The 11,514-nt window shown below is 29.1% G+C and overlaps 1 protein-coding gene across 1 annotated transcript; it reads right to left on the reverse strand.

Annotated features, from left to right (window-relative positions):
• Positions 1 to 10,288: 10,288 nt before the first annotated feature.
• On the reverse strand, positions 10,289 to 11,260 carry LOC130956918 (uncharacterized). Its single transcript, XM_057883854.1, has one exon. It carries the CDS (start codon positions 11,258 to 11,260, stop codon positions 10,289 to 10,291), a length of 972 nt encoding a protein of 323 aa, XP_057739837.1.
• Between the last annotated feature and the right edge of the window lie 254 nt (positions 11,261 to 11,514).

Here is an 11,514-nt window from a genome sequence, read left to right on the forward strand (position 1 = left end):
TGGTTACGTTTCATCAATTTCTAGCAAAATAGAAATAATCACATCTTGTTAGGATAGAATAATGACAATCAATAATATAAGATAATTAAAATATGTTAAACATTACTTACGCCAACAATCGCAAGTCGCTTCTTGCTTGCACTTTCAGGGGTACGAGTCATGGATGAAGACTGAATACTAGGTCCTTGTGCTTCAACAGTTGGAGGAGAATTCTTGTCATATTTTTTAAAAAGCTTGTATAATTTCTTTTTCACCTGTTCCACCTTTCCTATTACAGTCACAGTATCAATCTCTTCATACATAAGCTCTAAAGTAGAAATCTTAAGCCTAGGATCAAGAATAGCACCAAATGCAAGAATGACACTATACTTTTCCTAATACTTCTTAAATTTGTTCATCATCTTTTCTCCCATGCTCCTTAGAAGTTCATCTTCACTTCTCAAAATTTCCATCAAAACACATTGAATATGATAGACTTGTAGAAAATACAAATTTAAAGTAGGGTAAGATATGCCAGAAATTAAATTAGTAGTTTCATAAAATGGGTATAAAAATTCACATATCCTTTCAACTTTCCCCCATTCATCAATTGAAGGACAATACTTATAAGCATGATTGGTTGCCTTCAAATACTCAAAGGCCTTCCGATACTTGATAGCACTTTCGAGCATAATGTACGTAGAATTCCATCGAGTAGTAACATTTAGATGCAACTCACTTGTAAAATTCAAGCCATGAATCGCAAAAACACATTCTTTAAACCTTATCATTCTACTTTCCGATCCCGTTACATATTTCACACTTTCCCTAATCTTATCCAATGCATCATGAGCAATTTTTAATCCATCTTGTACAATAAGATTCAAGATATGAGCAGAACAACGAATATGAAAGAACTCTCCATCACACAACAACCAATCATGCATATTTAATGTACTTTTCAAATGATCTTGGTATGTATCATTAGCAGATGCGTTATTTAGTGTAAGAGTCATAATCTTCTTTTCAATTTCCCACTCATTTAAAAGCTCAAAAATCTTGAAAGACAATTCAAATCCCGTGTGAGAAAGAGGCATATGACAAAAACTCAAAATTTTACTTTGCAATTTCCACGTTGAATCAACAAAGTGAGCAGTTAAGCATAAATAACCCTCTGTAGTGATGGATGTCCATAAATCAGAAGTCAAACAAATTCAATTAGGAATGCCTACTAAAGTACTTTTAAGCTTTTCTTTTTCCCTTGTGTAAATTTTCAGCACATCCTCCTTAAGTGTATTTCTAGTAATCAAGCCTAGAGTTGGACTGATGTATTTTACCCAATTCCTAAATTTCTTATTATCGACAATAAAAAAGGAAACATCACAATCAATCACAAAGGCAGCAAACATCTCACGCTATACATGATTATCTATCTTGAGAGCCCCTATTTTATTTTGTATTTCTATCAAAGTTTAACCAATATCCTCAAAGTCTATTTTCACGCACCTGCCTAAATGACGCTTAAGTGACGATGTCCCATATTGTTTACCACCAGCCTTAAACTTCTGTTTGCATCCATCACATTGAGCACGATCTATACCATCATCACCAGGTCCAAGCTTTGTGAAATATCTCCACACATCAGATGTTGTTGCCTTCATCTTTTTTTTAATATCTTCTACCGTTTCGGATGTTTTCATATTTTTAGGATTTTGTGTTACATTCCCACCATCAACTTTTATAGAGAAAGAGTTATCCATAGCAAAATCAACAACTTAACCTAAATAACACAAATAAGAGAAGAACAAGTAAGAAAGAAGCTAATCATCAGAACTGAACCATCAATAATTTTCGATAATTTTGCATCAGAACAAATACACCAAGCATCCCAAAAAGGCAAAAAGCATTAAAGCAACGAATTAAAATAGAATGCATATCAAAGAAAACATATCAACATAAATAAGAAATTAAGAATAAACAGTCAATAGCATATTCAATCAAGCTACCAAGCCACTAAACTAGTTTCGATGTTTGACTTTATTCATAAATTAGAAGTTAGTTAGCATTTTAAAAATAGGAAAAAGAAGCTGTCCACAAAAACATAAAATAATATGTCCAGTAAAACAAATTTAGATAAGTTATCATCCTATTAATAAACTTTCAGTTGTATGAAATGTTACAAAAATTTAAATAAGTTATCAACATGGAGGAAAAGAATAATGATTTCACTTGTTTCTATATATTATATATAGATAGAATGGCTATTGGCTAATAATCTCTCATATGTCATAATCATGTTGACCTAGCTAGACTTGGATTTCTTTGTGACTCCAATTCTCATAAGAGCAACATAAGCTATAAACCTATAGAAAAACAGCATTGCTAGCAAAATCAATGAAGCCCTTAATTGACTCTCTCTATTGTTAACGAACCCTAAACTCTTGATTCCAGGGTATAAATCAAGCACTTACCCTTACCACATTTGTAAGTCTCACCTTCATGATACTGGAAAAATATAACGAGTTCGTTGGCGTAATATATGAAAATATAACGAGTTTCTTATTTAAAAAAAAAAGAAAATAAAAATCTTCACTTATCGAAAGTCTGAAACACAGCCGCCAAGAAGCAGAGGAGAGAGGAGCGCGCCAAAATTCCGCCAGAGGCCAGACACAACCATCGAAGCTCGGGAGTGCGATTCAATGAGAACTGGCAACAATCGTGATGATGATTGATGAGACAGAGACCGCCGCACCGGCGACTGGGAGACCGACGATGATGAGCTACTGAAGGCTGAAGGAAGTCGAGGCCTCGAAGCGAGGGTCAAGGACAGGGACTTAGGGTCTCACTCTCAACTCTCATTCTCTCAAGGTCAGGGAAAGGAAATTAGGGCCGGCTGTGGGAACTGGGAAGCAAAAGTGAAATGTTTTTATTTATATGATATGTAAATTTACAAAAATACCCTTAAAAAATAATCTGGTAGCCCGCCGGGCCAGCCCGCCCCGCCTCGGCTTGGTCCGCGGGTTTGGTGGTGCGGTTTAGGCGATTTTTTAAATTTTGGCGGGTTCAAAATCTCGATCCGACCCGACTTTTTTGGCGGTTTGACCCGGCGAGTTCGACCCGTTTTGCCACTGCTAGCTATTTTTAACTAAGAATTGGAGCCCTCCAAAACTCAGTTCCACATTTTGGGTTGTAATTTCTGCGGCGTATAACCCAATAATTTATTACAACTATGGGTCGCTTTTTGAAAATGTAAAACTTTAATGCCGTCAACGTATAATTATAGGGTACAACTCAATAGCATTACTATATATGCATATAGTTATTGTGGTTTATAGTTGTGCCTTTGCTTTTTGCTTCATAAAAAAAGGGTTCTGCATAGTACATATAAATTTAGGATATTTTGTTCGCTATTTTTAACCACGAATTGGACCCCTCCAAAGCTTAGTTCCATATTTTGTACCGCAATTTCTGCGGGGTACAACCCAATAACTTATTACAACCTATGGGTCACTTTTCGAAAATATAAAAATTTCATGGCGCCAACGTATAATTATAGGGTACAGCCCAATAGCATTACTATATATATATATATATATATATATATATATATATATATATATAGTTATTCTAGTTTATAGCTGTGTCTTTGCTTTTTGCTTCATAAAAAGGAGTTCTGCATAGTATATATAAATTCAGGTTATCTTGTTCACTATTTTTAACCTCGAATTGGACCCCTCCAAAGCTCAGTCCACATTTGGGCCACAATTTCTGCATAGTATAACCCAATAATTTATTTCAATTTATAGGCCACTTTTAGAAAATATAAAACTTTTATGGCGCAACCGTATAATTATAGGGTACAATCCAATAGTATTACTATATATGCATATAGTTATTGTGGTTTATAGGTTTGCTTTTGCTTTTTGCTTCATGAAAAAATGGTTCTACATAATACATACAAATTCAGGATATCTTGGTTGCTATTTTTAATCACGAATTGGACCAATCCAAAGTTCAGTTCCACATTTTAGGTCGCAATATCTGCGGGGTACAACCCAATAATTTATTACAATCTATGGGTTACTTTTCGAAAATATAAAACTTTCATGGCGCCAACATATAATTATAGTTACAACTCAATAGCATTACTTTGTATGCATATAATTATCGTGGTTTATAGCTGTGCCTTTGCTTTTTGCTTCATAAAAAGGGGTTCTGCATAGTACTAAAAACTCAGGATATCTTGTTCGCTATTTTTAACCACGAATTGGACCTCTCGAAAACTCATTTCCACAGTTTAGGAAGCAATTTCTGCGGGGTAAAACCCAATAATTTATTGCAATTTATGGGCCACTTTTCGATAATGTAAACGTATAATTATAGGGTACAACCCCATAGCATTACTATATATATATATATATATATATATATATATATAATTATTGCGGGTTATAGCTGTGCCTTTGCTTTTTGCTTCATAAAAAAGAGTGTTCTCCATAGTACATACAAATTTATGATATCTTGTTCGCTATGTATAATCACGAATTGGACGCTTCCAAAGCCCAGTTAAACATTTTGGACTCCAATATTTGCGGTGTATAATCCAATAATTTATTACAACCTATGAGTCACTTTTCGAAATTGTAAAACTTTCATGGCGCCAACGTATAATTGTAGGGTACAGGTCAATAGCATTACTATATATACATATAACTAATTGTGGTTTATAACTGTGCCTTTGCTATTTTGCTTTATAAAAAGGGGTTTTGCATAGTACATACAAATTCAGGATATCTTGTTCGCTATTTTTAATTACGAATTGAACCCCTTCAAAATTCAGTTCGACATTTTGGGCTGTAATTTTTGCGGGATAGAACCCAATAATTTATTACAATCTATGAGTCATTTTTCGAAAATGTAAAACTTTCATTGCTCTAACGTATAATTATAGGGTACAGCCCAATAACATTACTATATATACAAATAATTATTATGGTTTATAGCTGTGCATTTGCTTTTTGCTTCATAAAAAAGGGTTATGCATAGTACATACAAATTCAGGATATCTTGTTCGCTATTTTTAACCACGAATTGGACCACTCCAAAACTCAGTTCCAAATTTTGGGTCGCAATTTTTGTGGGGTATAACCCAATAATTTGTTACAATATATGGGTCACTTTTCGAAAATGTAAAACTTTCATGACGCCAACGTATAATTATTGGGTACAACCCAATAGTATCACTATATATGCTTATAGCTATCGTGATTTATAACTGTGCCTTTACTTTTTGCTTCATAAAAGGGGTTTTATATAGTACATACAAATTTAAGATATCTTGTTCATTTTTTTTTAATCACGAATTGGACCCTTCCAAAGCTCAATTCCACATTTTGGGTTGCAATATCTGCGAGGTACAACCCAATAATTTATTACAACCTATGGGTTACTTTTCGAAATATAAAACTTTCATGGCGCCAACATATAGTTATTGGGTACAACCCAATAGCATTATTATATATACATATAATTATTGTGGTTTATAAGTGTGCATTTGCTTTTTGCTTCATAAAAAGGAGTTTTGCATAGTACATACAAATTTAGGATATCTTGTTCGCTATTTTTAACTACGAATTGGACCCTTCCAAAGCTCAATTCCACATTTTAGGTCAAAATTTCTACGGGGTATAACCCAATAATTTATTACAATTTATGGGTCACTCTTCAAAAATGTAAAACTTTTATGACGTCAACGTATAATTATATGGTACAACCCCATAGTATTACTATATATAATTTAATTATTGTGGTTTATAGTTGTGCATTTTCTTTTTGCTTCATAAAAAGGGATTTTGCATAATACACATAAATTCAGGATATCTTGTTCACTATTTTGAATCACGAATTAGAACCCTCCAAAGTTCGGTTTCATATTTTGGGCCGCAATAACTGCGGGGTACAACCCAATTATTACAACCTATGGGTCACTTTCCGAAAATATAAAACTTTCATGGTGCCAACATATAATTATAGGATACAACCCAATAGCATTACTAAATATACATATAATTATTGTGGTTTATAGCTGTGTCTTTGTTTTTTGCTTCATAAAAAGGAGTTCTGCGTAGTACATACAAATTCAGGATATCTTGTTCGCTATTTTTAACTACGAGTTGGACTCCTCTAAAGCTCAGTTCTACATTTTGGGCTACAATTTCTGCAGGTTACAACCCAATAATTTATTACAACCTTTGAGTCATTTTTCGAAAATGTAAAACTTTCATAGCGCCAACGTATAATTGTAGGATATAACTCAATTACATTACTATATATACCTATAATTATTGTAGTTTATAGTTGTGCCTTTACTTTTTTATTTCATAAAAAAAAATTCTGCATAATATATACAAATTCAAGATATTTTGTTCATTAATTTTAACCACGAATTGGATCCTTTAAAATTTAGTTCTATATTTTGGATCATAATTTTTGCGAGATATAACTCAATAATTTATTACAATCTATGAATTATTTTTTAAAAATATAAAACTTTCATGACTCTAACGTATAATTATAGGTACAGTTTAATAGCATTATTATATATACATATAATTATTGTGGTTTATAATTATGTCTTCACTTTTTGTTTCATAAAAAAAAAAAATTATTCATGGTACATAAAAATTCAGAATATCTTATTAGCAGTGTAAGGAGCTGAGCTTGCATACATAATGCATTTATTAATTATTATGAATTTATTGTGGATGCATGTGAGTAGTTCACCTCCTAATTCATCATCAATTGCTTTTATATTCGTTTTTTGAATATCTATAGACCTTGGTTATTATCAAAATTTCAGCCATAATATTTCATTTGAAAATTTTAATGATCATCAAATAAGTTAGCAATTTTATTTGTAATAATGACGGGTATAAATAAATAAATTAGAATTAGAGAGATGATAGTATGTGTTAATAAATGTCTTTTCATTTAAAATCTCCATTTAATTATGGGCTTATGGTAAAAAATAACCCAATATAAATAGTATATAACAATTATAACTGATGGTTATGAGACTATAGAAAAAATAATTGTCCATCAAATTCTAAATTTTACACATCATTTAAAGTGCTAACAAAAGTAAACTTGGCTAAAATCTATAAGTTATTAGTTGGAAGCTTATTTGTACTTACCAGTGACTATTAAAATTGGTAGTACTTGTTAGTATGTTATTGGTTAACGGTGAGTCGGTGATCACACTAAAAAAAATACTATTTAGTATTTATTTATATAAATCCAGCACAATTGAAAGAAAATAGTAAAAATAGAGAGATAAATAAGTATCTTTTTCTTAATTCCTAATTCGTAACATATTTTGTTAGGTTTAAATTTATTATTTTTATTTAGTGTTATTTTTGAGTTAGATTTGTATTATATTTGAGTGACGTGTTGATTTGAAATTATCTTTTATATTAAAAATATATATTTTAGAGAAAATTAATAATATTATATTATATTTTTATTAATATTTTTTATATTATATGATATTTTTTATTTTAAAATAATTTATTTTAGTATAAATATAATTTAATATTTGTTAAATTTAATTTTTAAAAATAAAATTTTATCTTTTAATATATAAAATTTATAAATTTGTATATATTAATTTTATATTGAGTATATTCGATTTACTTCGATGTTTTTTTTTTTCATATCACTTGGATTGAAGTTAAGATAAATCTAATAACTTTTTAAAGACGAATTTAAATATATTTAAATTTAATTCGGTCTGACTATATAAACACTCTAGATAAAGAAATGAGATTTTTTTTGTAGATACAAAATTGAAAATTCTATATGACACTATAACTTGTTTTAATTTGCTATTATAAATACCAAGTAATCAACCTTAATTAATTTTATAAGGATAAAATAATCTAAAATTCAATTTATTGCCACATTTATATATTTTTTTTAACTAAAGTCTATATCAAATATAATGGAACACTATGTGTTACTGTATGTCTGTATGGCTATTAATAATTATGTTAATTACTAAATTTTCTTATAATTTGTATGATGATGTAAAAATACATTGGCCTTTCTATAAAATGATTCTCTCATGTGATGAATCTTATATTTGTATGAAGGAAGTTTTTTAGGTGAGGAAAGAATATTTGGATCTTTAGGGTCCAAAATTCTTTATAAATTTTATCTATTAAAAATTTAAATAGATGAGATTAAAACATTTTTATTATATAAAAAGTAATTCTATAAAATATATTTATATTAAAATATTAAAAAAATATTTGAAAATATCTATTTTATCTCTCTTCTTTGTTATTATTTTTTTTTTTAAACAATTATATGTGGCTAAATTTTTTTTATGAAAGTAAAAATAATGATAAAACACAAGAAGTGACAGATAACTGTTTGTCAATTATTAGAAAAAGTTGAAGGAGATAAATAAAACAGATGAAGAGTAGGAGTCTAGGAGATAACCGTTTATCAATTGTTAGAAGAGGTTAACGGAAATAAATAAAACAGAAGAAGAGACGAAGAGTGGGAGATAACCATTTTAATTCTCTTTTCATTTTTTCTGTTTTATTTATTGTGTATCAACTTCATGCAATTTTTTAATTGGTATGAGTTAGCATCTTGTAAATAATTAAATATATTTTTTAAAAATAATAAAAAATATTAATAATTTAAATTGGACCAAACTCTTAAAAATGAAATGTTTCAAACAATAAGAAAGATGGACGGTTTTAAATAATAGGGAAGATAAACAATCCATTTTAAATAATAAAAAAGATGAATTGTCCATTTAAAATAAGCACGCTAACACGTTTCCTATTAACGTGTTATGAATTGTCCATTTTAAATAATTTTAAATAATTTAAACGTGTTAACGTGTTTATTTTAAATGAACAGTATATCTTTCCTATTATTTAAAATGAATGATTTATCTTTCTTATTATTTAAAATTATTCATCTTCTCTATTAATTGAAAGTTGAAACGTTCCATTTTTAAGAGTTTGGTCTAATTTAAATTATTAATATTTTTTATTATTTTTAAAAATTATATTTAATTATTTATAAATACATATATCTCGTTTATATTGTAAACGAGATATATGCAAAATTATCTCATTTACACTATAAATGAGATAAGAAAAATATATTTATTTTGATAAATATTTTTAAATTATTTATTTTAATAATTATTTTATTTATTAAAATAAAAAATTTGCTGAAAAAGATGAAAAAAATAAAAAGAAATAAATATAAAATAGTCATTTTACATTATATTTTATATTTTTCTTTTAAAAACCACCAAGATCTTAGGTTCGCACCTAAGTCAATTCCTTGTATGAAATGACTTAAATAGAATGATATAATAATTACTTATTCTGAATTGAATTCTGTTCTTACATCTGCACGTCTCCGCAGTCCGCACCATGCTTTGATTGCCTTCTCTACATTTTATCTCTATTAATAAGTTTAATTATTCATGCACGTGATAAAATTAAAATTAAAATTTTAAATTGTTGTGTTAAAATTAATTTTAATTATAATAATTTAACTAATAAAAAAATAATTTGTATGTATTATTTTTTTTAATATAGTGTTAATTATATTAATTATAAAATAGTTATTTAATCTATTTTTTTTAATAACTCATATATATATACTCAATATGACCATAAATAATCTAGCAATACTTAAATCTATCAACAAAATTTTATATGTTGGTTTACTGTGAAGTAAAAACATATCAAAATCAGCCCAAAATGAAGCACAAATTAATAGAGAATCCTAATGCAGAAAGTTATGTAATAAACAATAAATAATTTGAACCTACTGAATAACAATTTAATGTTATCCTTTGATACCTGCAAAATATATACATGAAACAACACGGTATCAATGTTTGCATATAAAATTATATGGTTAACGTAATTATAGAATTGTTTAGCAGGAGAATAAAATAATACGAATTTTTATGATAATTTTAATATTCTCAAACTATTAATGTACAATAAGAATTCATCTATTAGTTCCTAGAATTTCTAAAATTTTTGAAGTGATAGTAATATATTTTAATAAATAAATAGATTTAGTAAGACATTTTGTTATTTCCTTTTCATTATAGGCTCACAAAACTTCTCTATATACCACATTCATCGTGCAGTTATCTTCCAAGTGTCCATGATCTTGCAACAGCACTCGCAAACCATCTTTACTCGTTATTCCATTTAGAATCTCCGGCGAATAAGCATCTAATTCAAATTCCATATTTTCCTCCTCAGCACACAGAGTCTGAACTTAAGTAGACTCTTTCTTGTCCAGGTAACCCTGCAGTCATCTTGTTGTTGACATCAGTGACACAATTTAAAGTTGGTGCAAGAATTGTTCTATCCTTGAAATAATTTTTAACAGATAAATTGGATAACATATCTGGATACACGAAATCAATGAAGTCATCCAAAGCTGTCTCAGAGTTCTTAACCAAAATGTCAGATGGTATATGAACGATCGATTCACCATCTGTTGTATCACCAGCCAAACCATCACCAATTTTGAGTAGCCATTCTGTAAAATTTCTGAGTTTTTGTATGTTGTTGTTTTCACCTAGTGACAATCTCATATTTTTTGTAAGCTTCAAAACCTTACAGTTATGCCACAAATATGAAGAATTAATAGAAGACTGAATTATATCTTGCCTTGAGCCTCTGGGAATCACAGGTAAAATTTGTCTAAAATCTCCTCCGAGAACAACAACTTTACCTCCAAATGGCAAATGAGCATTATACGAATCTGAGCACCTTAAGATGTCTCTGAGGCATTTGTCCAAAGCTTCGTAACAATATTTACTTATCATTGGAGATTCATCCCATATGATTAATTTGGCCTTGGATATTAACCTTGCAAGATGACTTCCCTGTTTAATGCTACACAAAGAATCTTCATTTATGATTAAAGGAATTTTAAACCTTGAATGTGCAGTTCTTCCATTAGACAACAAAAGTGCAGCAATCCCACTCGAAGCAACATTTAAAACTATACCTCCTTTAGACCTAATTGAGCATGATATAGTTGACCATAAGAATGTTTTTCCACAACCACCTTGACCGTATAAGAAGAAAAGTCCACCCATATTACCGCTAACAACACCAATTATTTGATCGTATGCAAATCTCTGTTCATTAGTTAGCCTTTCTAAATACCCACCTAATTCATTCGCAAGAGCATTAATGTCAAAGTTCAACTCTTCCATTATAATTCTGTCTTCTAAGCTGGACACCAAATTTTCTGAAGGATATGGCATTCCACAATATTCTTTCAATGACCTTCTATTTGACTGGAGCAAATCCTCAAAAATATTGGTTGGGGGAAAACTCGTGCTATGCATGTAATAAGATTAAAATTATAATTTTAAATTATTTTTTTAAAATTAATTTGAATTATAATAATTTGATTAATAAAAAAGTAATATATTATGCATTGTTTAATTTTTTTAATTTAGTGTTA

This window comes from Arachis stenosperma, chromosome 10 (assembly GCF_014773155.1).
Source record: "Arachis stenosperma cultivar V10309 chromosome 10, arast.V10309.gnm1.PFL2, whole genome shotgun sequence".
Taxonomy (NCBI): domain Eukaryota; kingdom Viridiplantae; phylum Streptophyta; class Magnoliopsida; order Fabales; family Fabaceae; genus Arachis; species Arachis stenosperma.

What these genes read in the sequence shown, in the direction of transcription:
- LOC130956918 (XM_057883854.1), bottom strand. Translation starts at nt 11,260, where the DNA reads ATGGAAGAGTTGAACTTTGACATTAATGCTCTTGCGAATGAATTAGGT.